Genomic DNA, 26943 nt, shown 5'->3' on the forward strand with positions numbered 1-26943 from the left:
CCCCAAGCGAACCACTCAACTGCCCCTGTTCCTCATCCTAACCAACAAATTTGACTTAAAAGCATTTCCCTGCACACTGTCTACTCTGGTTTTAGTACAAGAAGGGCCTCTGCTGAAGAGCCCAGCGTCCCCGTTACTCAGTCGTTATTTATTTATTTAGACAGCTGAGCCAGCTCGATGCACTGGGAGCAGAGAGACTGAGCGTCCTCAATCTGCCACGCCACGAATGGAGGGGACACTTAGTACTATGTGATGGAAAACTGTAGTTCTTTCATGGAAGCAAAAGAGCGGAGTGAAGGACAATTTTCTTTCCGTAAAGATGCTGACTCAGGAGCAGTCTTCTGCACCCAGGGGTGCTGGGTTCCCGCACATGGGAAACCAATCCACTGTCCCTCTTTCTAGCGCAGAACAAACGGTGATAAAGGAGTTATTTTCTCTTTTACGATAGAAAATTCTCAGCGGCTCACCAGAGATAGCTTTTCTGTTTAAAAAAAAAAGGGTGCCTGTGGGGAGTGGGTATTCTACTTTTTACATTGAGCCAGCATTTGCATAAAATATTGATGAGCGTGCTCCCCTAACTTGTTTCAGAAATAGGCTGCTTCTGGTGTCAAGTGCTGGTGTTAATCAGCCAAATGGTAGATCAAATTAGCTAAGTTCTCTTGTTAAGTATCGTGTCCTTCACTTTCCTCCGAAAGTTTGGGCTGCTTATAAATCTGTGCTGCAGAAATAATGCCTGTATACTCCAGCGCTCTAATCCTTGCAGGCCGCCATGCTGCTCACGACTGGCCCCACCGGACAGATGGAGACCCGTGTTGTAAATTGGCCAAGCCAGACAGAGAGAAGACAGAAATCAGGGATTTAGACTTCACATCCAAGGTCTCTCTACTAGACTGTGCATGTCATATACTTATAAGAATGCCATCACAGCAGTATATCAAATGATTCCTGATAAGCAGGGCTGGCATTTTTATTATACTGTTATTTACAAACGGGGACATAGAGGGATGGAGATTGGAAAACGAATTGACTAAGGTCATGCTTCCTATCAGTAGAAGTTTGTGGATGGAAATTGGGGTCACTAGCTTCTAGGCCACTATGAATTCCACCATAACTAAGTTATTCCCCTCCTTTTTGTCTACTCCCCACGCTGTGCTTTTGGGGAATGGAGAACCCAATGATAGCACACTCACTGCCATTGGGTTGATTCCAACTCTTCGTGACTCTCTAGGGTAGAGCAGACGTCCCTTGTGGGCTTCTGAGACTATAACTCTTCATGAGAATCGAAAGCCTCATCTTTCTCACAGGAAGAGGCAGGTGGTTTTGAACTGCTGACCTTATGGTTAGCAGCCCAATGTGTAACTCACTACACTGCCAGGGCCCTTTTGGTAACACAGAAATACTGCTGAACATAATTACAGGAGAAAGGAGTGAGTATCATTACTAAACTGACAGCAAAGAGAAAGCAAACAATATGACCATGGTCCCCTACATCTCTGGTTCTTCATTTAGCTACACTGCCTCTTCTTCCCACAGTCTCTCACCTAAGGGAACCCCTCTGTGATGGACCCAGCAGAATCAGATGATCAGGAAGGACTGGAAGTGCTCGTGGCTTGAACTGGCTAAGATGTCACAGAGGGTACTGAGGTGGAAATCTCCATGTCCTGCTCTTGTCAGGCTGCCTGGGAGACCGAGGTTGGGTAGTCCCTACGATTGATGGGAGGTTCTGCTTGATGTCAATCCTGGCACAGGTGGTAAGCTATGGATTAGCCTGAGGCACTGGACCAGCTGTTTAGGGACCCAGCTCAATCTCTCTCCTTCCTCAGTTTGTAGAGAATCACATCTTTTCTGGGAGTGGTAAGTTAGGAGGAACGCAGAATGGTCACTGCACGCTTAGGCAGGGATGGCATGCCTCGCTCCCCTCTCTCCTGGTTTTTAACCACCTCCAAAAGAAAATACAGAAATCACAAACTTGGAGGTTTTCCACCCCCTTCTAGTTTCGTCTAGACTCTCTCGAGTTGGGGGTTCTGGAGGTGGAGAACTTTTGTTCTCCCTGCCTTCCATTCTGGCGGCTGCCACCATGAAGCCTTAGCTCCACGTGTCCCAAGGACAAACGTGCTTCCTTGCATGGCAATGCACTGTGGTGAAGCTAGAGAACTGGATGCGAACGACTGCCTGGGTAGGTGCGGCCCCTCCGGCGCCTTTACCACGTGATCTGGGTAGCACTGCTATCCAGGAGCCTGATGCAGAGAATGAAGGGACGTGTCTAATGAGCCCCATAGAAACAGCGCTGATAGGGAGACTGATAATAGTGCACAGCTAAAGATTTCTTTCAGAACCGAACAGTATGTCACACGTAACATTCTTTCCATTCTACCTCTCGGGGTTGACTCAGGCAGCTGTAGTCAGACAATTGTTATGAGGGGTTTAAAGAAGGACATGTGTGGCTTTGTCACAGGAGGAGGGCCAACATGGAAAGAGAATGGTTAGTTCCAACTATCGTCTATAGCTGCTTGCCAAACGACTGGCTTTCATCAACACCCTGTGGCACCGCCTCTGCTGCCATCACAGTGAAGAAGAGCCTACAAGCTTCTTTGGGACCAAGTCATTTAAGACCGCTGTCACGGAAAGGAATCCCTGGGCTCAGGACTCCAGCGGCTTTGCTCCTCAGTCTAAAACTCTCAGACTGCATGACAGGCCCCCGTTACTCTAAGTCCATATCTGCTCTGTGCTCCCTGTGAGCACGAAATGTTCTTCTTCTTCTAGAGTGCTCCTCTCATCCACAGGACCATACCCTACCGTTTCTTGAAGCCCCAGGCGGACAACCACAAGACTAAGAAGAAGACAACAAAGAGCCTTTCTCTCTCTCTTCTGTGGGCCCCCTCCCGCCTGTATCTTCTTCACGTTGAGACTGGGCAGGGAGGCGCAACTAGAGGGCAGCCTGTTAGCTTCCCAGCGGCAGTGTTGACCTGAGCTACCACGCTGGCACTGAGACCTTCTCAACTGGAGACATCAAAGCCGGTCCTTTGGGACCCAGTGAAAAGTTCAGGTTGGCTAACTTTCCCAATGGGACGTAGTAGAGGGTAACCTTGTGCGTGCGGTGTGCGGGGCTACAGCTACCTCAACTGTGAGACAGAGTCCAATTAGCACTTAAAGCAGGAGACAGTGCAGACGGCACACTCACCTCGACTCAGCCCGTCAGGTCCCCGGAGAATCCGGCATTCTTCTATCTGGCCAAATGGAGAAAACATCACCCTGATATCATTCTCATTACATTTCTTCGAAACCATTCCTATGAACAATTTTCTGTCTTCCACAGCTAGGAGATAAAAATAAGGAATGAGCAAAGGCTAGCCCATCTTTTGTCTTGCAATCAATGCTTTATTACCACATCCCGCTGAGTCTCAGCCATGTGAGATGACACACGGGTCCCAGGGCTAACCCTTCAGATGGGCACTTGGCCTTCCTTCCTCCACACCCCCCATCTTGCCTCTTCCCGTCACCCCGCCCTACCTGAACATTTCACCTTTCTGGCAGCTTGTGATTACGCAATAAACCATCCTCTGAGGACATGGCGCACGGGGGCTATGCTTCCTCTCCCCCCACCCCTGGAAGCAAACAGTATCTGGGAATCTTGTGTAACTGCTCAGCACCGCCATTCTGCTATGAGATGCGGAGCTATTTTGGGATTCAGATTTTAATTTGGCGTTTTGTAGATGTTCTTTTAACTTGAATGACAGGGACAGGGAAAAGGGCCAAGAGAGGAAAAACAAGCAGGCACATGTAGTGAAATTGGTAAACAAAGCTTTCCACCAAAGCACCAAAGGGAAGAAAAAATACTGCTTTCACCTCCTTCAGCCCCACGGCATGCTAGACAGCAAAAGGGGCTCAGAGAGTCTTGGTGTCCTAGAGACTCGGTCAATTACCTCCCTTCCTAGCCCTATGACGCTGAGTGCGACATTTTTGTAACATTTAATGAAAATGTATATATTAATATATATATTGATAACTATCAAAGTAAAGAATAAAAAGAAAATTTTCCCGAAATTAAAAATTCAGGCATTATAGGGCTAGGATTGGCGACACAGTGGTAAGCAGGCTCTCAGCCACGCGGCTCTGTGCAGGAGGACAAAGCAGCAGCCAACCACAGGCACGAGAATGGGGGAGGTAGGCATCACGCTCAGAACGGAGCCCCGAACAACGTGGACAAGGGCCGAGGAGGGAGCAACCTTTCTGCATCCCTGGGAGGTGGACTTCTTGATGAGCAGTGTGCATTTGAGGTGTCAACTGGCCTGGCCGAGACAGGCCCATGTTGGTGGGACAAGAGAATGCTTCCCTGGCCTGTATGTGGCTTCACAGCCTAGCCTGCAGGCTGGTTTCAGGCCACGGATGAGGAGTCTTTGTTAGGAGAAAGGAAACAGATTTCTGTGGAAGACCAAGGGGGGCTGGTGCCCAGCTGACTACCCAGTGCTTCTTCCCATTCCTTAAAGAATAAAACCGGAGGTAACTGGTGGCCCCGGTACCACAGAGAGCTGGCTCCAGCTGCCATCGGTCACTCATATAGGAACCTTTGTTTTCTATCTGTTTCTAACACTTGTAATTGGGGTTCTGATGGATTTGGGTTCTGTTTCTCCTATTCTTCCCCTGGACAGGACCTGCCTCACTTTCATTTACCCAACAAGAGTTGAGTCTGGACGTGCTAGGGCCAGGTGACCCTGGGGAGAGACCCAGGTTACAATGTGCAGTCTTTGTCCTACTGGAGCTGGGTCTAGGAGATCTCTGCAGGAAGCAGTTAAACAACACCAGGAGGTCTCCTCGGAAGCCGTGCTGTGCGATCGGAACGCTGATGTAGCCCAAGGTTCGTGTTTGTGCTGGACAATTTGGTAGCTACTAAACAGGGGGCCTACTGAGAACTTGAACTGTAGCTCGTGCCGCCTGAGGAACCGAGTGTGTAATGTGACTTTATTCATTTAGATTTAAAACGTGCCATTTGCTGTTGAGGGGATGCCGACTCCGGGGGCGACCTCATTCATGTGGGAAGGATAAGGCTGCTCCGCTGGCTGTTCTGGCGCTCACTTCTCGGACGTAGATGGCCAGGCTCATCTTCTGGGCGGGTTGGGAACCCCAGGCTTTTGGCTAGCAGGGCAGCACTGAGCTGCTTGCATGACACAGCCGCCCCTCGTTTAGATGGTCAAATGCAATGACTGGCGACTAGACTGGAGGATGGCGCCTCGGTGGGGTAGTGGGTTACTCACTGTGCTGCTAACAGCAAGGTCAGCTGTTCAAAACCAACAGGGGTTCCTTGGGAGAAATAGGAGGCTTTCTACTCTCAGAAACCCTATCTTGTGGAGTTGCTATGCGTTGGAATCACATCGACGGTAGTGATTGATTCTGGATGCTGCTGCTCTGAAGGATGGACATGACACAGTGCTGTGTTCCTTGTCATTGAGTTCCAGACCGGAAGGAAGAGTCTCGAGAGGTGCATTCTCTAATTTAAGATAACCCCCGAGGCTGGCAATGGAGGGACTTGTCTTTGCTTGGATGTGACCACAACTCCTGCGCATCCTACGTCCAGCGCCATGCTCTGTACACTTCCCTGTTTTCTCTGGGCTCCGAGGTGGCAGGGGCAAGGTCTAGCCCTAGCTATGCCATTCATTTGATCCGGGACCTTGAAGACCTAGCCTTCGAGCCTCACTCTGTAAAATGAAGGCCTGGATTTGGTTCGTTGTCCTTTTTGCTCTTTCTCTTGCACAAAGGGGATGAGGCGGGGCAGCAGCAGAAGCCCACTGCATGCCTTAGCTGACGAGGGCACCTGAGGAGCACTGGGGGATGCTGGGAAGTGATGCTCCATCTCCCTTTTCTGTAGCCCTTTCCCTCCACATTAGTGAAAGCTCTGAGACACTGGGGATTTCAGGCACCCAGGGGGAAGCCACAAGCCCCCAGTGCTTGTAAAGCGTGAATGATTTATCGAAGTGTTTGAGGACAGCTGGCTGGAAGATGTGGAATTCAAGTCCGGGTTTAAGAAACCCAGGTAGGGTCATGCCTAGGTTGGTAGAGAGCTAGGCCAATGACAACGTGCTCACCAGGGAAGGGCTGAGCCACCTGTAAGGCCCCTGGCGTGGGGCCAGATGGAGGGGTACAGACTGAGTGTGCAGAGAAGGGGCTCTTGACACAGGAAATTAAGAGAAGGCTAAAGATCAATGTTGAAACTCATGGAATGTGACATGGGCCATGGGCGCTGTGGGCTCTGATTCTGGGGAGGAAGTTTTCTACTTCGATAAAAACTCTTCAAGTTCCTTTTTTCTTCTTTCAAAGCAGGTGGACTACCAACCACCTACTGTGAACTTGCTGAGGTTAGGGTGGGTGCAACAAGTAGCCAAGCTTTCGGAACATCAGAACAAGGAGCTTCCTTTGTGATGGGAATCTTTGTGATCTCCAAAATGAGGGCAGCGTTGGGCTCTTTCTGACACCTGAATGGCTTCACCCGTGAGGATTCCGGCCAAGTGTTGTGCAGATGCGACCTTCCCTTGAAGGGAGAGGACAGAACAGACTCACGGGACAAAGAGAAGGGGGACAACTCCCAGGATGCAGCCTCACCCTTCCTCCTCCTCTTCGCTGGGATCCCAACCCAGGAAAGCTCTGACTAATATCTTTATAAGCGGAAAAACCCCAAAATGTTCATTTCAATCACATCTTGAAGGATCTGGCCCTAGTTCTGTTAAACAAAAGCAACTGATAAATTCCCAGCCGATCCTTGGACTCACTGGTAAACCTATAATTGTGACACTTGACAAAAATAATTTGCAGGTCACGAGAGTGGGAGTCGGATGAGGGAGGGAAAAAAGAGGAGCTAATACCAAAGGCTCAAATAGAAAAAGTAAATGTTTATAAAATGATGATGGCAAAGTATGTACATATGTACAAATATGATTGATACAATTGATGTATAGAAGGTTATAAGAGTTGTAAGAGCCTTCTTACAACTTAATTGGAATAAACGGATTGAAAATAAGAACAATTTGTAGATTTGAAGCTTCAAGGTGACGTTATAGTAAATTAAACATGCAGTTTCCCTGTCAGTGAACCCCCATCCCCTCCTTTCAAAGTATATTAAGAAAATGGAAACTTAACTTCCTAAGTCATCCAGGAATTGGGATGGTGACCCTCACCGATTTTTTTTCTTCAAAACAAGGATGGGCTAAGTAATGAATGGGAACGGATGCAACGCATAAGCTAATGAAGCGTGTAGTGGCTCCCGGGGAAGTGCATTTGAAACAGGTCATCCTCAACCCATCTTGCATGGCATTAAGGCTCCCTTGCCCCACCCCACTGCCATCAGGTCAAGTCTGACTCAGAGCGACCCTGTATTAGGTTCCAAGGCTATGAATCTGAATAGGAGCAGAACGCCTCATCTTTTCCCTGAGGAGCAGCTGGTGGGTTTGAACTGCTGACCTTGTAGTTAGCAGTCCAATGCTTAAGCCATAGCAGTGTGTGTGTGTGTGTGTGTGTGATCCTGGGTAAGAGGTGCTAGACATTAGTCATCTCTTATCAGTCAAAGCCGTTCCAGCGCTTGGCTAGCAGAGCTTGGTTTGGTGTCATGGGGGGAAATAAGGGCGATTAAACTTACCCACCTCTACTTTCCCTTTGAGCTTTCCTGATTCCCAGGGCGCATTTATCCATCACATTCATTCCTGAGATTACCACTCCTCGGAGACCTACTAGCTTTGTAGGTATTTTAAATAAACCTTGTTCCCATTAGCTTACATTAACTTTATTATTTTAAAATTAATTTTGGATAAACTTTGTGTGGCGTTCTCTGAAGATTTAAATTTTTAAAGTCTATATATTTTTAATTCACCACCGAGTTGAATATAGATACTATATTCAACACATTCTATGAGGTGTTTACCCAACAAGCCCAACCCATAAGAGCCTTCCAGCCCATTCCCACTCGCAGGGAGGCTGCAGGGTGGAGGAGAATTGCCCCATTGGCTTCTGAGGCTGTCAATCTGTCTGGGAGCAGAGAGCCTTCTCGCTCTCTTCTGGAGTGGCTCCTGGGTTCAAACTGCTGACCTTTAGCAAGCTAACCTGACACCCATCAGACCATCAGGACTCCAAAGGTGCTTGCTAGATGCTTAGGGGAATTTCAAAATTAAAAAAGTAAAATACATGAGAGGAGAAGGATTCCTCCCCTCCAAGTAAAAGTAGCTCCTTTCCCCCCAGGATTACCAGTGGATATGGGAAAACACTCTCAAACCCAAAGTGCTACACAAATGAGATCCCCTGCCACCGCCGCCATCAGCCTGCAAGGTGTCCCAGATCCGTGACCGGTCAACCTCTCCTCCCAGGTCACACACAAGTCAGAGTTCATGCTTCCAGTCTAAGTGGTGACTTTTTTAAAGTTAGGGGACTAGGAACTTCAGTTTTTAAAAATCCCTAATTGTAAGTCTGCGCTAACACCCTGGTGTACAATCTGTCAAAGTCACACCTGGATTCAGGGCTGCCTGAATTAATTAACAACTTTTCAATGTGTTAGTGCTAACATATGGCATTTAATTACTGCCTTCGAATCTGTGAGTCTCTCCACTTTGAATTTCAAAATTATTTCTTCATCTTCCAGTAAATCAGAAAGTGACTGGGTGGAAGCACCTTGTGATTCCTATTTTTAATGAAGGCTTTGCAGGTCTCCGCCCTCATGCGGCAATATTTAGTTATCTCGCGTCCTGCTAGCGCCAGTCTTGACACGTGGGCACTGGAGGCTTGAGAAGAGAGACTGTGCTTAAGTGATGTTCCTGGATTCTAGGCGGTCAGGACCTCCGGCAAGTTGTGGGGCTGGAGGTTAAAGCACGGTGGATTTGTGCTCTGGCTTCAGAGTGAAAACCAATCTTCCCCTTGACAAGGAGCGTACCGTCACAGCGAGGGCTGGCTGCCCTCCCTTAATTATGATCGGAGTTGTCTAGTGCAGCTGCTACAGAAACACCACAAGTGGACAGCAGTGGGCAGCTCGAAGGCACAGAAGTTCATTCTCTCACAGTGCAGGAGACCAGACTAGATGTCTAAATTCCGAGTACCAGCTCCCAGGGAAGGTTTTTTTCTCTCTGGCGGCTCTGGGGGAAGGTACTTGTCTTTCAGCACCCGTGGGGGCTTCATGTCCCGTGCAGGTCTCCATCTGTCCTGTCATCTCGCTTCCCTCCGGGTCTCAGCACAGGGATCCTGGATCCTTACACAGGCTGTGCTCCGGGTGAAACTGAGGTCCCTCTCCCCTTTTAACCCTTGTAAAATAAAAGGCTTCAGCGGGCATATCCCCCTCAGCATCTGATCAGTTGCAGCCCCTTACCACTGATTGGCTGATCATATCAGCACACATCATGGAGATGTTAATTACATAATTGCCACATTATATCACTACATAACTGTCAATGAGCATCATGGCCCGGCCAAGATGATACATTTTGGGGGGGCGGGGGGCGGAGAGAAGGGGATACAGTTTAATCCATAGAATTCTAAACTTTAGTCCCTGCAAAAATCTATGCTCTTACTGCATGCATAATACTTTCACCCTATTATATCATTCCTAACGTCTTAAAATCAACTAGGGCAAATTGTAACCTGGGACAAAATTCCTCTTTGCTGAGGGACCTAGAATAAAAGTTATCTGCTTTCAAAGTACAATGATGGATCAGGCATGAGGTACACATTCCTGTTACAAATGGAGAAATTGGAGGAGAAAAGGTGTACCTGGTTCTAAGCAAGTTAAAACCAAACTACCTAAAAAACCTCCACAGGACTATTTTGATTAATTCTGAGGGCTTTAGAATACTCCTCTGTTCTCTGATACCATCTCAGCGGTGACCCTACCCTTCAGACTCTGGATGTTGACCATGCTTTCTGAATACTGGGTGGCGCTCCCTCAACTTGGCGTTCAGCTCTGTCTTCCACGCTCGCTGGGATGGCAACTCGGCTTTCTTGATTTTCCGTGACCCAGTCTCCGGTCCATCTGAAAGACAGCCTCACTCTCTTGGCCCCAGGGTCGCAAGCTCCTTTCATCAGTGCCTTGGGCATGCGGTCCTGCCCACTCAGCTTTAGACAGCGACTCTGACCCCATCCACTGGGGACTCATAAATGCCTTCCCCGCCGTCCAGAACCAAGTTGGTGATGATCTGACTTTTGGAAACGATGATTCCCACCCACCCCACTCCCCTTACAATAGACTCTGACCGACAGTAACAGTGCTCATCCTTGGGATGATCATGTTTTTATGGAACTGTCAAGTCACATCATTGCATAACTGCCGATGAGAACCACGGCCCAGCCAAGTGGACACACACACAGTTAGGGGACACAGCTCCATCCCCGACAGACCTGTAGCATAGACCCCGGAAGCACCTTGAAGCTACTGCTTTCCCTCAGAGCTAGACAAACTTCAGACCCGCACCAGCATGTAATGTTCCATTCCGCACAGCTGGCACCCCTTCTTGAATAGCTGTAACACACTCGGATTGGGAAAACAGGTCCTCAGATGGTGCCTTGAATGAGAGAGGAACGATGTGCTGGCTTACTCTGGTTCTCTAACTCCCCACAGCCTCCACTGCCCTTCCTTTACCAACAACTCAAGATTCAGGCATGGAAAACTCATCAACAAAGTTGTGTTCTATGGGAAGACCCCCTTCCCCCCAATTGCTCATTTATTCCATGTGTTCTTCAAGGCCCCTGTATTTTACTGCTTATCCAGAGGAAGTTTTTTTTTTCCTTTCCTTTTTTGACACCTGGCGGTGTGCAAGCAGGTGGGCGGGAAATAAAATGCTGTGAAGTTTGTCTAAATTGTGTCGAGCGTGTGGCTTACATCGTAGCCAATTGAAAAGGCAGGCGATGGGATGTCATGGAGATTTAGGAAGCCCTTTTTCTAAAACACAAGTTTATGTTTGGGAAACGTCTGACTGTGAATGCCTCATGGTCCCATAAAGTTTGTTGTTTTTTAAGGGACAGCAACTCTCTTTTTGTATATTATTGCTGCCCATTGGCTGTAAAGACCATCAGCCCAGACCAAGGGTAAGACACGGGCGGGGGAGGCGCGGGACACGGTTCTGGGTGCGGCTCTCCAGCTTCATCAAGCAGGCAGGGGGCAGGCACCAAGGAGGCCAGTCTGCTCTTGCTGCACTGCAGATAGGGTAGCAGGCAGGGCTTGGCATGGCCCCTACTCTTTCCCTCCCTTCCTCTGCAGGCCCACTCCTCAGCCACCTCCAGCCTCCACCAGCAATTCCAGCCGTCGTGACAAGGACAAATGGAAGCAGGCTCCCGCCAGGTTTTAATGTGGTGTCCACACAACTTCCAAAGGGCATGAAGTCCTATTTCACGGCACGAATCCTGAACATTAAAGGATGGAGCCTGGTAAGGCAGCATGGGGCTAATAGAAGCGCTAGCTAACATTTCTGAGCTCACTATCACAATTCACCTTATCAGAATCTCTGGATGGACAAAGGCTTAAAAGGTGGTTGCTTTCGGAATCCATTTGTCCCTCGCTAATTAATCTGTGATTAGCAGCTCTTTCTTGCTCAGCAGATATGGAGTTTGAGAAATCTGAGCATGCTGATAATACAGAGACAGTAGCTGTCTCACTGTGATGAGCCCTTTGTGCGATCCATAAATGTCAGCAAACCCAATGAAGGTGCAATTAGAGCTCACCACCCTTCTTTCATAACGGCGGGAGCTATTTAGGGAGCATCTGAGCCAAAGAAATCTTTGTGCTCTTCGAACTTTTGAAACGATGCTTACCTGTCAAAAATGCCTTGTGAGAAATCAGAAAGTGCTCACGGCTTTGAGCACTTGCTCTGGGAACTGATACATTTCTCCATCAGGCCCCAGCAACCCTGGAAACCTGCTCATGTCTATGCACAGAGATTACCTTAAGAGCCCCCTAAAGACCATCTTGAGCCCATTTGTATGGTTGGATTTTTCATACTGGAAACCTGAGAAAGTTTACCAAGTTTGCAATCTACAAGGCAAAGGGAGAGCTGGCCTAACGAGGTTGGAAGTTTGCAACCACATGTGCACACTTCTGGGCTGGTGGGACAAGACCAGGCTCTGCCACACAGTTATCACCGAATGAGGCTGCCTCAGTTGGCCCCAATCGTACCATTATGTAATGACAACACAAACTGAAAATCTCTCAGGTGCGAGGTGGTATGCTAAGCTCTTTACAGGCACTAGCATATGTAATCCTCAAATGTAATCCGTGTGTAAAGTGGGCACTACAAAAGCAGTTAAGATTATGGCCTACTGTAGACCCATTTTACAGTGAAGACCCCAATGCTTATTAGGAGAAGCAACTTGCTCAGGGATGCCACAAGCCAAAGCCAGGTTTCTCAAGAGTGTTTAACTCCTGTCTTGTGGTTGCCTCCTTTAATATGGTGTTTTTAAAGAATTTTCTCATCCTAGCAATTACAGTACAGATTGTACCCAACTCTGCTTGGATTTGCAATCAGGCAAGATCAGGAGTACCTATGGGAGTTTTATATCCAAGCACTACTCAGTGGTGAATGGATTTGGGACCACAAGGACAACAAACCCCTCTGAGATGTCATGGTTCTAAGCCTGTGGAAACCCATTTCCCCTCAGCCAGGGTGGATGCTATGCAGGAGAATAAGCCAGAGAAGAACCCTCCACCATCCAACTACTTGGATCTTTCAGGTTAAGTGTTTTCAACTTCGTTCTCTAATTTCTCTCATTTTCAGAATTGCACCCTACGGTTCAGAAGTCTGTAGAGCCTATCCCATGGGCTTTCATTCCACAGGCCTCGTCTCAACATAGTGGGGCCAAAGGAGGGGGAGTCTCTCTGGGGACCAGAGTTTCTGGATGGCCTACATGGTGCAATCCATCTCCCAAATAAAAAATCCACTTACCCTCTCTCCCCTGAGGAATGGGGCAGACCCCAAATGTACACGGCTGGAGCAAAAGGGCTCAGGAAATCCAAAAGGGTGTAATGGCCTTTGGGGTAAGTAGACATGTTTGGCGCAGAACCTAGGAAACCATGGAGCCATCTGGGTGCTGACAAGAACCTGCATTTTGTCGGTGTGTGGCCTGCCCGTGACAAAGCACGTTCATAAACATCTGACTTGGTGGGAAACAGAGACAACACAGACCCACAGCCAACCTGTGTAAGGCAGGTGCTGTCATTCCCATTTTATGAGTGAGAAGATCAAAGTGAACATTAGACACTGAAAACTATTGGACACAGAAACAGGAGGCTAGATGTTACGTGTGATGAGGGCAGGGGGCAGGGCCTTCCATAGTCTTTTCTTCTGGAAATGCCCTGTTGCAGTCCCAGCCCCTGGCAAGACTCCTAGCACAAAGTCACCAGCGCATAGCGGCTCGGCAAAGGGAGGCAGGGACGGGACCATGGTTCCACAACAAGACAGTGGAAGCAGGATTGCAGAGCTGATGTGAACTTCCAGGCTCGTGTTCACAGCAGTGCAGGGACAGGGGAACTTAACTAACTCTAAGGCATGGGGCCCGTGAGAAGGGGGCAGGTGAAACCCAATGTCTCCTCTCCTATAGCTCACAGCTCTGTCAGCTCCATTACTAACTGAACCTGACCGGGCCCTGTAGTTTCCTTCAACCCTTACTAGGTTGTGGAAAATCCAGAAAATAGGATGCACCACAATTAGGGAAAGAAAAAAAAAAAAAGACAAAGAAACGAGCTTGTGGCGAGATTCAGAGCCCAATCATAACTTACATGTGCAGCTACGCACCTCTCGGAGAGCGTGGCTTCTGCCCTGATTACTAATGAATGAGGGGCACAGCTGCCCATTGGAAGGGCACGGTGCTGATTGTGCCGATCTTGCGGAACGGAAAAGCTCTGTGGTCTAGGCAGGTAAAGGAGTTCTTCCACATACATCTCACGAGATGAAAAGAACCCAACCGGGCAGAAGGGATGACATAAATGGAAGCCAAAACCAAAGAGTGAGCAAGGTGGCGACCGACCCTCTCGTGTCTCTCCGAGGGGCAAATCCCATGAGTTCTCGGAAGCCCTCGGATGCACAGTGTCTGAACTGTGGGCACGTTTATTTAATCAGCAGATGGCATTCGGAGTGAATTCGCATGCAAATGCACTGGCACCATTGAGAGAAGTGGGTCATTTACAGATTTTTTTTTTTTTTTTTTGAGAAGAGTGAAGACTGTCTTCAGGCCAATGTGCACGTACAGCCTAATTCTTCACGGGCCATTCCTTCTTGCTACCATCGCTGCACAATGTGAGGTCATTCCGCCCCACGGCGGGGGGTGGGGTGGGTTCCCATGTTGTTCTGGGGGGAGGAGATCCCCAAGAGGCATATGCAGACTGAGCCCCAAGTAGAGGGACACAGAAAACCGCTTCTAATGAGGTTTTCACAGATCGCCGCACGAGAGCGAAAGGAGGCGGGAGAGCCAGTTTCCACTTCTCCTCACCTGCCACACGCGGTGGAAGTTTCCAGACAGAAAAAGCCCCTGGAGTGAGCTCCCCCTTCACCCCCCACCCCCCCACCTGCAACCTTTTCACTGGAAAGAAACAGACATTACTAAGGAGACACTTGGCCGTCACCTACCGTTCGACTTTTCGCTATCGGCAGGTTTCATCTGAATGGGATGATGCATCTGAAAACACAGAAGTGAGAGAGTGAAGGCAGATTGAACAGCTGGAAAAGCAAGTCTCTGGAAATCAGGCTATCAATGTGAACACGGCGGATGTTTCAGGGGCATGCAAATCACAACACGACTTCTGCTCCTCCCAGTTAAAATGAGCAATGAGCTCGCTTAAAACAGAGCTGGGGTCTTGTGGACACAGAATCCCTATATGTTTTGAGGCATGGTCACGCCGGGTTGAAAAGTTTGGGCTTTCGATTCAGATTTGAGTTCAGAACCTGGTTTCACCACTCAGTGCCTTTCTGCCGCTCTCCGCTGGTTTGTTTAGGCTGGGTCTGCCCTGATGTGGAGTGGCATGGCCCAGAGCAGGTGTCGTGATTTCTCTGGGCTTGAGTTTCCTCCCCTGTGAAATAGGGATGGGGGGGTGTGTGTGTGTGTCATGATACGAGGCAGTAAAGTCCATGGTCTGTGCTGGAAAAACAAGAGCTAGCGATGCTTACCTGATTAGAATATTACACATTTAAGCAAAGCTTACTCTTGTGTCTCCTCTGGCCGTTTCAAGGTCTGTGGTGTGGGTTTTTCTTAGGATGCACAGGGATGTGCGGGGCAATGTGAAGTTTTAGCAGGTGACTGACTGACTCGGTTGTCAGAGCCACTGCATGAACGAAGGCAGGCAGGCAGGTACAGACCTTACCTTGTAAGGCTTACACCGATATGCACACAGTGTATAAAGAACCCGAAACACAAACCCACACCGATCCCTCTGTGGTCACATCCATTCTGATCCAATGCACTGCTAGAGCACAGAATGGAAGCGGGCAATGGGGTTCCCAGCGCTGTAAGTCTTTAGGGAAGCAGAACCCCATGTCTTTCTCCCATGCTGCAATGGATTTGAGCAGCCGGCTTTTCGGTCAGCAGCCCAGCTGGGCCACCCGTGTGCCACCAGAGGTCCTTTCCTGAGACACAGCGGTGCCCATATCCTCAATCACTGCAGAACTGGGTCCCCCATGGTTGCTTAGACAACACTGGCCACACCACCGCGCGTGATCCATGGCGTTTACTCTGAGCATGGAATGCAGCCACCATACCTAATGAAAATAAATCCCTCAAACTACTTCCCAAGATCCTCTTGCTTCGTATCTTAGCATCCCCCAAGGAACACAGAAGCCACGGCGTGGATGGAAACCACTGGCTGTGCAATGCTTTTGTTGTAATGGGTCCTGTCCGCTCTGAACCTTAAATTTCCCCAGTGGACTTCCATCACTTGCAAGCCGCAGCTCTGGGTTTATTCTAATTTCAATGACAAGATGGATAGACACAAGGGCTGCAACAACAGGCTCAAGTATGGGACAAGTGAGAAGAGGGCACAGGCTGGGCAGTGCTTTGTCTCTTGTGGGTAGGGTCACTACGGGTTAGACGGACTCACTGGCACCGAATAATAAACCGTGTTAGATGCTGAGGATATATGGGAACCAAAAGTGTTGGAAGCAACCGATCACAATGATCGACATATAACTCCCTCCCAGGGGGACGGACAACAGAAAAGTGGGTGAAGGGAGACAGCGGTCGTGGTGTAAGACATGAAACATTTGTTTTATACATTATCAATGGTTCATGAGGAGGGTGGGGGAGAAGGTGGAAATGAGCTGATACCAAGGGCTCAAGTAGAAAGAAAATGCTTTGAAAATGATGGTGGCAACATTTGAACAAATGTGCTTGACACAATGGATGGATGGATGGATTGTTGTAAGAACTGTAAGAGCCCCCAATAAAATGATTTAAAAAACAAAAACAAACAAATGTGCTGGAGTCTGTCATGTAGTGGGAGAGGCGAACAAACACCCGAGGCATTTCCTACAGTATGAGATGTGCAGGGTTTCGACCAGAAGCGGGGGACTCAGAAGGGCCTCAGCACAGATGAAGGAGTGCAAGCTGAAGGTGTCTCAGTGGGAGCCACGTTTGAGTTTAGCCGGGAAGATATCCCAATAGGAACCAGGAATTGGGTCAGGGACATTCCTGGGAAAGGAGCAGTGTCTCCAAGGGTGGAGAAGAGGAGAAAATTGGCCATATTTATTATAGCTTAAATCATTTACACCCCCTTCCCAAATACCTGCTGAGAATCTTAACCTGCGAGTCTTAACCAGTCCAAGAGCACATTGCTCACTCGTTAGCCCTCGGTGCCCTCCGACATTTTGCGCACTTAATCTGCTCACGTGTAAAAGACTGGACTCAAGCCCACAGTCTTTATTAATCTTCCCTTATTAATCTGCAGAGACAACCCAGTCCTAACTGGGAATAAAACCAAGGCCTTTAGAAATGGGTTGGCTTTGCTACGGTAGAAGGGCAGGACTAGTATAGAGTGTGCTTTGAGCCAATCCCTTACATAATTTAGGTCATCCGGGGATGATGTGATGGAGTAAATGAGTTTTCATGTATCAAGGACAGGAATTTTGAGGGGTCCAACGGTGAGATGTTATGGATTGAATTTTGTCCCCCCCCCCCCCAATTTGTGTTATCAATTCTAATTTCTAGGCCTTGGTTTTATTCCCATTTAGGACTGGGTTGTCTCTGCCTGTTAATAAGGGAAGATTAATAAAGACTGTGGGCTTCAGTCCAATCTTTTACACGTGAGCAGATTAAGTGTACAAATTGTCTGAGGGCACAGAGGGCTAAAGAGTGAGCAATGTACTCATGAGCTGGAGAAAATCAAGTTAGAAGGAAATGGGGAAGTCCTTTCAATCCCAAATTAAAGTTAACTTCAGGAAATTTGCGTTGTTTCAGGATTGGCAGCCAGAGGCCAACCTTCACCACTTTTGTCAAGAACTAATGGTATCACAACTTAACCCTGCTGCCCCTGGAGGTCCCAGCAGCCAGCAGCCAGCAGGGGGAAGTGCCAGAGAGCTTGGTCTTTATTCCAATCTGCCCACTGCCTTTTCAGTTGCAAAAGAAACTCAGACGCAGACAGGCGGCTGTCTACCAGGAGATGGCTTCTTCTGTCTATGGCGACTGAGGACATGACCTTGCAATGGGTTCTCCAAGGAGTCCCCTTAGAGACAAGTGTTATTGCAATTGAGAAAACGTATTCAATCCTCTGTGTTACCATGCTCCGTTTGCACTATTTGAAGAGTATAAAGGTTTTGTAAACACCAGCCTTGGACACTCACAAAGCTGTTTTCCTGAGCCAGGCTGAAATTGAAGTATTGAATCTAGTATTTGTATCCCAGGCAGCAGCAGATGCGATCAGTTTACAAGACTGCAGGAGGTGGATGATTGTCTTAGGCCAGCAGTTTATCTGCAGAGCGCTTGTCCCAGAGCAGGATTTGGGAGTGGTTTTGGGAAAAGACCCTAGTCTACAGAAGTATGTATAACTTAATATATCTCATCATGTTTACATTTCTCTAAGGAAGGCTTCTAACTCCTTCTCTTTGAAGATTCCTTTGAGCGCAAAGGAATGTTCTTCCTCTTACTGCAGTACAACATTTTGCCTAAAGTTCCTTTCAGTAAAATGTACCATTTAACACTGCTGACACTGGTTAACTTCTCTGGTTAGCACTGCCGTTTGGAATTTTTTTTAAAAAAGAAGCATTTGTTAGAATAGAGGACATTTTAAGATCTTCATTTCTTGCTTCCTTCTGGGGTGGGGAGGGTTTGGGGAAAGGTGGAAGGTAATCATGTTCCTTAGGAGTGAGTGGGTCAGTGCTGATGACATGGGTGCATTAATGACTGGGATCAGCCATCTAGCAAAGCCGGAGGGTGGCATGCAGACTGTGGCACACTGAGGTACCACCTCTGCAGGTTCGGGTCAGATTTCCTGTGAGTTGGGGCTTCTTGAGATATGGGCCACATCTCACTGTCCCCCCCCCCCACGCGCCCCCCCCAAACTCAACACACACAAACCAGTGACAAGGACACTCTACAGCAGTGAGCGGTTCTCCACCTTCCGAATGCCGCCACCTTTAATACCCTTCCTCCTGTGGTGGTGACGCCTCAACCATGCAATTATTTTCACTGCTACTTCATCCCTGTCATTTTGCTACTCTTATGAATCGGGCGACTCCTGTGAAAGGGTCGTTCCACCCCCAAAGGGGTCGGGACCCACAGGTTGAGAACCGCTGGTGTAGGGGCTACTTCTCTCTGACATAGGCAGTGGTTGTGACTTCTTGATAGAAAGTTGGCCACTCAGGTTGGAATACTCACATTTTACAGTCTACAGCCTCGCCCGCCCCTACACACACACACACTTTAACGTAGCCCCTACTGCACCCCAACTGACTGCCCTGGTGGCTGGCTCACAGTGACCCTATTGGACACGAAGAACTGCTCCTGCGGGTTTCCGAGGCTGTAAATCTATATGAAAGCAAACTTTCTCCCCACGCAAAGCAGCCAGTGGGTTTGAACCACCGATCTTTTGGTTATCAGTCAGATGCTTTAAATTGATGGGTCAACAAGGCTCTTTACCGCCTCATTAGTGACTATCATTTGCCCGGTCCCCTCGCTGTGCCCACAAGACACCCCTCAGAACTGCGTTTCCCACCCACTGTCTTCGGAATGGTCGCACTCTGCCAGGACCGGACACTGCGAGTACTGAGGGTGTTGACCTTCGGTGTCGCCCTCACAGAAGAGTCCAGCTGCAGCTCATGAACATGAAAATGAGGGGACAGCTTTGGAGCAAGGCCAGCATGCAGAGTCCATGGGGGTAAGCGTGGGGCACAGCGCTGGCAACAGCTGTCACTGCCTATGTTGCAAGTCCTGTTCATGTCACAGGGACAGTAGACCCTGCAGGGTCGGAGGACACCGGCACTGGCTCACTGCACGCTCCAGAGCGCCCATTACATAACGAGTCCAGGCTGATCTCTCCACCCTCTCTGCCTGGGTCTTGCAGTAAATGGAGGGAAGATTCGGCTCTCAGGTAGCCGCCGTTCACACAGACAGAGGACCTGGGGGAAGGAAATGGGTTACGGGAATGGTGACCCCGTGGTTTCTCAGACATCAGAGAACTCATGTCGACACTTGTTTAACCCCAGCCATCACCGAGTGATGGGGTAGCCACCTTTAGCGCAGGATTCAATAAAACATGCCGTTTTTAACCTGAAGTGGGTTTTACAAAGTCACTGGTACGCATCTCATTAGTAAACCTCTTCTGACCCCTGGAGAGAGCAGTCGTGGAGGCACATCTAATAAGTGTACAGTCCATAAAATATTGAAAGGTGGAAAAGAGGGGAGGGAAAGAAGAGGATTCACAAAAGGCCTAAGCACCCAGTTAGAATATGAACGGCTTCCAGCCAGTACAGACAAAACGGCATCTTTCTTCCACGCCACTGCCATGTAAACAGGATTCCCATGGGTCAATTCGGACCTTGTTTGCATCATAAACCACACAACACCAAACATCCCTGTATGTGTTCTAAAAAGTGGCAAAAGTCAATCTCAAAAGAGTTGCCAGCAACTAGACGTACACCATCGCCTCAAATAAAAGCCTGGGGGTGTTCTCATGGCACCCCCTTTGTGGGGCTCTAAATCTGTCAGCTCAGTCCCCATCCCACTACGCTCGTCTCTCCAGAGGAGGCCGGGAAGTATCAAAGGTAGCTTTAGGAATGTTGACTTAGTGTTGAATACAAAGCTTTGGATTTCCTCTGCTGTGTGTGTGTGTGTGTGTGTGTGTGTGTGTACCTTTGGTAATTGTATGATGAACTTGCTCAGATATTAAAGGAGGGACGCCTCTACAAAAATATAGGCAACAAACATAATTTGACACATCAGTCAAAACTAACTTTTCTCACTGGGATAAAACCAAATTTGGAGTTCATACATATTTCTGCTAAGCACGATGCATGTGAAGAATCTCTTCATCCTCCATTTTCCGATGCCAAGTGGTGGTGTAGTTTCTTTAAACTAATTTAATTCTCACAACCCTGTGAGAAGGTGGGTGGCGGTTTTAGGTGCTGTCAATTCTGTCCCAGAGTGACCCCACGCCACAGAACGGAAAGGTGGGTGCTCTGAAGAAAATCAACTCCACAACAACCAGCTGCAACAACAAAATGATCGTCTGAAAACCTTTTTCATTGTGAACTGGGTGAAGGTTTATAGGGCAGGTCACTTTTCTATCCAGTCATTTTTATATATTTTGCATCATCTCATTGTTTGCATAGATTGCGATCCCCACAACGTCATGTTACTTAACTCACTTCCTCCCTCTGTTTCCTTCCACTTCGTTCATACCCCTGCTGAACTTTTTCTTTGGGTAAAGGCTGCCCGTCTGCGGTGTGCATACCTCCCTAGTGTTACTGTGCCCCTTGTAGGACCGTTTGTTCTGGCTGAAAATTAAACCGTAGGGTTGATTTGAGTTCTAGACTTGATGATGGGTGACTAAGGGCATCGTCTTGGGAGTTCCACCAGTCTCTCTCTTCTAATCGTCCATTCACCCTTCCTTTTCTCATCATTTTACATCTTCTCCCACAGCTTTCCTTCTCTCGATCCAGTGCCTTCGAATGCGATCCCTTGCAGAGCAGTTGGTAGTGGCAGCTGGGCACCATCTAGGTCTTCTGGTCTCAGGAGCAAGAAGACTGATATTCCCATGGCCCACTAATTCACTGGAATAATTCTTTCCACTTGTCTTTGATTTTCACCACTTTTCTTCCCTCTAGAGAGGGAGAGACCAAATATTGTACCTTACAGGGTATTATTGTACCACTAGCTTTTAAGACCCCAGTCACTACTCACCAAAGCAGGAAGTAGAACACAAATAGCTTGGCCTATTTGGAAACAAACCACAGTCACTGTGAATTGGAGCTGATGGGGCGGCGTTCAAAACAACCCAATGACACAGAAGCGTATATAACTTATCAGGCTCCATATCTGCTTTTTAAGTTGTAATAAGGATGCAAAACCATGTGGTATAGTAGAGGGGGGAAAACAAGCAATGTAACCATTTAGTCTGGGCCAACACACACACACCACCACCAACAAAAAAACCTCAAACATTGCAGGAAAATTAGATTACTCTGGGTGGAATTCTATGAGGGAATTTGGAGTCTGTTCTGGTGATTAAGTCATCATTTCTGACAGATTACTCTAATCGGCTGTCAAATAACATTCCACAACCCCATCTGTAACTTGGCATCCTAGTTATTCATCCTATGTTACCTTCTGTATATAAAACACATACCAAACAAGCAGCAGCACAGCCTAGCATTTATTATACTCATTAGCCATGATTAGGCTCTGTGTTTCCATACTAAGTACAAACAGAAGCTTACATTCTGCCTTATTTATCCATAATATTAGAAAAGAAGATAGGTTTAAAATAGCCGTGGGTCATGAATGGAAAAGGATTGTCATGAACCAAGGGAGGAGGGCATAAGGCTTTTAAAAGGACTGCTGCCCAAGGACCATGCTGATCCTACCTCTACTTCTCTGGGAAGTATTCAAGTCCATTACTCATAAAGGTCAATTCCAGGATATTGTGTAATTCTCTAGCACATGTGGTGCCTACTTCACTTCATTTTTCAGTATAAGGTGTTATTACGTGCGTTTTAACCATGCTCCTGTGAAGAGAAGATAATTTCTTTGATTACATTTCGGCCCTTCCTTCTCTCTGTGCTTCCGTGAGTTAATAAACAATTGGCCCCGTCAATTGAGTTCCCAAATAAACATGGGGAGAAGCAAAGCAGCCCTCGTGGAACACTCTAGCATTCTCAGAGAGGATACCTAGTCCATCTGGAATGCTGTTTACCTTTCCATGTCTTAATCACCACATGAGGGTATCAAACAGTTTTGAAAATAGAGATAAACAGAAAAACTCACTGGGAAGAAAAGACGTCTATGTAGGTATGGTAGTTTTATAATCTGGTGTCAATTTGGGACTTGAGAGGATTAAGAGTGAAGGAGTGGAGTCCAGTCTGTCAATCGGGTCATAGCCAATGAGGCTCTGGGTGGGCATGGCCTTCTCCTGAGAATTCTGGGAAATCCTATATTCCTTCTTAAAGGTTAGAGACACTATCTCACTCTCTCCTCACTCCCTTGGAGATGCTCTACTGACAAGACACAAGGCTGACTCCCTGGAGATACCTCTGAGGAGAAGCCACATGGACCTACTCTGATGCAGCCAGGACCATGGACCTGGAGAAGCCACACGGAGACCCCTGCCGGTGCTGAGATGCTTACAATGCCACTGGATCCAAAGACTTTTTACCCACTGGCCTGTGATCACCCTGCATTCGGCACCCTTGCATGTGTTTCGTCAGTCTGAGGAGGACTTCATAGATTGGTATCGGACATATGGGCTAACATCGGACTATGGGCTTGGACTGGACTGGGTTGGGATGCTTACTGAACATACAATTACCCTTTATATAAAACTCTCTCTTAGACACATGAGTGTCCGTGAATTTGTTTCTCTAGTCTACCCGGACCCACACAGCAGGGTATCCTTAGAGTGCTGCTGAGGCAGTATTATGATAACTGGGAGCACAGCGAAATTATTTTGCACGATTGTTTGATAAATGAGCATACGTTAAGGGAAGGATAATGTGCCCTTACCACTAAATGGGAGCCATACAAATATTCTTTCTGACCCGTACTTCTTTGTGATTGTGGAACTGTCTTCCAAAGTCAGCGATCAATGCTCTGGCAATCATCCCTGTTCCAGATGTTAACTTAGACACACTGCCTGGCTGAGCAATGCAAAACACCCAGTGAAATAGTTAACGCCTGCCCTGGCCACTAAGGAGTGGTTTAGTCACCCGGTAGCTAGATCACATTTCCAATACCACCATTCTACCTGCCCAAGCTGAGTATAGTCTTCCATTTTAAGAGAAAGGTGCTGTGAATTATCCTTTTGATATTTGTCTCTGATTGTTATGATCCCCCTCTGGGCTCATTCTGAGACCATCTCAGGATACATGAGAATTCCACCGTCAGGTTCCTGGTGGCTTCTTCTGCAACATCACCTGATTTCAGAAGGTTCATTGTTACCCAATTCTCATCCTCCAATAAGCTGGGGTGAACACACAGTACAGAAGACGTCTTTACAATTTTTCTAGCTAACACTCACTGTGGGGGGTGAGGGGAAGCATGGCCTATTGCGTAGGGTAAGAAGCCTGACTTGAATTTTGGCCACAGGCTGGAACCTGTCTTCCCATCTAAATCTTCTCAGCTATCTTCTTAGGGCTAGACTCTGCTAACGATCACCCTGGCACGGCTTCCCAGAATTATCTTCTTTAAAAAAATAAAAGGCTTTATTGACATATAACTCACATGTCAAACACTTTCATAGCTCAATCATATGAAGAAGGGTTGTGCAATCATCCTCACAATCCATTTCAGAACACTTTCCCCTTTCTCCTACTCTGTTTTTGGCTCCCCATTTCCCCAAAGCCTCTCCCGCGGTGCCCCTAGGTAATTGTTAATCCAGTGACTGTCTCTGAAGATTTACCTAGCCTGGATTGCATAGAAAATCACACAAAACAAAACCAAGAAACAAACAAACCAAAAAAAACCCCAGCAATGACAAAATAAGACAGAGAAAAACCTCAATAGGAAAGAAAGCTGAAGATATTAAAAACCAAAACAACTTTAAAATGGGTCAAAAGAGGGGTCAAATGAAAAGTGAGATAGTTAAGGTTTGTTCTGCCAACCTGACTGATAGACACATGTGGGAGTAATTGAAGGGCAGAGAGATAAATGGCTTGGTGAGTTTCACCTTTCTGGTTGTCTGGTCTCTTGCTCTTTGATGATCGGACCAGGGTGTGGCTGCCTTGGCTAGTTCTCTGCCTCAGCTGGCAAGGCTCATTTCATGTCAAGACACCCTGAGGAGAAGCCACAAGGACCTACCCTGATGCAGCCCTGGGTGCTGGAGAAGCCGCGTGGAGATCTCTGCCAGTGCTGAGATGCTTACACTGCCACTGGATCCAAAGACTTTCTACTTCAGTGATCTCCTCATGAGGGTGAGTATCAAGTAGGGCCATGTCATAAGAACTAATTGTTCTTAGATCAGGGCTATGATTAAGTGTGATCCCCAAACCCATTCACACGCCTGTGGTTTATATATGTCTCTGGTTCATTTTAGAGACATAAGTATCATTTTATGATAGCGAATATTATAAATCATACCCACCGAGTATGATAGAGGTAATTCTATTGAGAGTGTCATTAGTTTAGTCAATGGAATAGGATTTAAAACACACTGAGAAAAGGAAATTATACACGCACAGGCCAACTTTTCAGATGGAAATACATGAATTGTTGACTTGTATAGATTAAAAGCTTAAGTGACTAGACACTATTTACAAAACAATGACGTTGGGGTTAGGGCAAAACTTTCAATAACCCTCCTTCACACAGGCAGAACCATGCCCTCCAGAAAGACATAGTAACACATTACAAAGAGCAGAGAGAGCACAAAGTAGGAAATATACGGTAGTCCCGGACCACTATCCATTCGGCACTCTCCAAGCCCAATGCTGACTATAACTGGGGATAGCAGTCATTTGCTTCTTCTCACACTTGCCTGTGCTAGCCTTACGTGTGGGTAGTATGTCAGTTCCCTAACTCTGCTACAGGCCTGTTGCATTCACGTCTTGGTGCACCAGATGGAAGTCTGGTCCCTCTCTCCCTATCCTGTGCAGATATAAACAGTACCCTCCCCTTAGGTGGGTTTGTGACCTGCTCCCCACTACCCATGTCTTTTTTCCTTTCTGTTCCTCTCCTTTTTAGCGGACTTCCATGTGTATATCTGGATGGGTCTTTCCCCTGCCATACTACTGGGACCTCATCACAGGAATTTATGTATATAGTTGCTTAAATCCTGCTAGACCAGAGCATGTACACTGTACAGATAAGAGCTCACAACACAGGTAATCTAGGACAGATAACCCCCTCAAGACCAATAATGAGAGTAGTGATACCATCAGGGTAAGAGGAAGAGTGGGGGTGGGGGAAAGGGGGAACCAATCACAATGATCGACATATAGCCCCCTCCCAGGGGGATGGACAACAGAAAAGTGGGTGAAGGGAGACAGTGGTCGTGGTCTAAGACATGAAAAAATAATTTATAAATTATCAAGGGTTTATGAGGGAGGGAGTGTGGGGGAGGCAGCAAATGAGCTGATACCGAGGGCTCAAGTAGAAAGAAAATGTTTGGAGAATGATGGTGGCAGCATATGTACAAATGTGCTTGACACAATGGATGTATGTATGGATTGTGATAAGAACTGCTAGGGCCCCCAATAAAATGACTGAAAAATAAAATCTGCTACAGGTGAGTTTAAGAAGGACTCAGTTTGCTTAGTGGGGTTTCCAAATTGGATCCTTCTGGTGTGGCCTATGAAGGATATTGTGCACTTTCAAAGGATAGAGTCCAAAGTCCCAGATGTCTAAAGCATGTGGCTTTGGTCACCAACGGCTGGGTAGAAGCTAGGTCAAAAGTGTCCAAGTAGGAAAATAATACTGGACCTATAAGCACCCTCCCCCCACCCCCCGCAACTGCACGTTGCTCCACCTCATTTACCCAGATATGACCCCAGCCCACTGCTGGACTTGAGTTTCCAGGGAGTTTCACCAATTATTCTTGTAGGGGTGTCTGTTGGTTTGCAGTAACCTTAGAATAATGATGTATGGCAGCAGCTGCTTGGTCTTCTCCCTCTCCCCACATTTTGAGACACTGACCCCAGTTGAGAACTCTTTAAGACATCCCCTTGCCTCGTCCCTTTTGTAAATATCCTCTGGGCAACGACACCTATCCAGAATGGTTTTGACTTTAGGTCCTTCTCTGGAAGCTTGTGATGATGGGCTGAGGTGGCTGCTTGTACAGCTTCAACTCTGTGATGGACAACGCTGCTTCTCTATTGTCCCAGACCCCTCCGACTTGTCCCCAAATCTCATTCTTGCCTTTGAAATTCTCAATGTAGATCTTCTATTTCTGGTGCCACTGGCTGGTTAGGTCTTTATTAATGAGCACCTGGATCCCTGCAAAAGCCTCCTGCTAGTTCTGGTCATTGCCTTGCACACTATCTTATACGTCATTACCCTTTTAATCTGTCTGCAGCGCAGGTCAATAATCCCTTTCTTCTGCTCAGAAATGTTCAATTAGCTAGCAAGTGAAATCCCAACACCTTGGTCTGTTTTTCAAAGAATTCCACAGTTTGACCCAAAGCTGCCTTTTCTGACTTGCTTCGTGTTACAACTTTACTTTTCTCTTCTATTGGACTAAGTCAACTTGGACCATTATATTTAAAAAAAAACCACACATTTTATTAGGGGCTCATATAACTCTTATCACAATCTATCCATCCATTGTGTCAAGCACATTTGACATTTGTCGCCATCGTCATT

At 47.4% G+C, this 26943-nt stretch overlaps 1 protein-coding gene across 5 annotated transcripts in view; it reads right to left on the reverse strand.

The window, feature by feature from the left end:
- Positions 1-26943, reverse strand: part of CELF2 (CUGBP Elav-like family member 2) — a 512058-nt gene that overhangs the window by 93812 nt on the left and 391303 nt on the right. For 4 of the 5 annotated variants that reach the window (XM_004712629.2, XM_045285616.1, XM_045285615.1 and 1 more), the window contains exons 3-4: positions 14577-14625; positions 3182-3316 (exon numbers count right to left, since the gene is read on the reverse strand). In XM_004712629.2, the coding sequence (XP_004712686.1) occupies positions 3182-3316; positions 14577-14625 (184 nt within the window). Of the gene's footprint in view, positions 1-3181; positions 3317-14576; positions 14626-26943 lie in introns of those variants that run through there. The other variant, XM_045285618.1, reaches the window with a different exon arrangement.

The sequence above is a fragment of the Echinops telfairi genome, unplaced genomic scaffold (genome assembly GCF_000313985.2).
Source record: "Echinops telfairi isolate 266 unplaced genomic scaffold, ASM31398v2 ScPeMD7_7473;HRSCAF=8511, whole genome shotgun sequence".
Taxonomy (NCBI): Eukaryota; Metazoa; Chordata; class Mammalia; order Afrosoricida; family Tenrecidae; genus Echinops; species Echinops telfairi.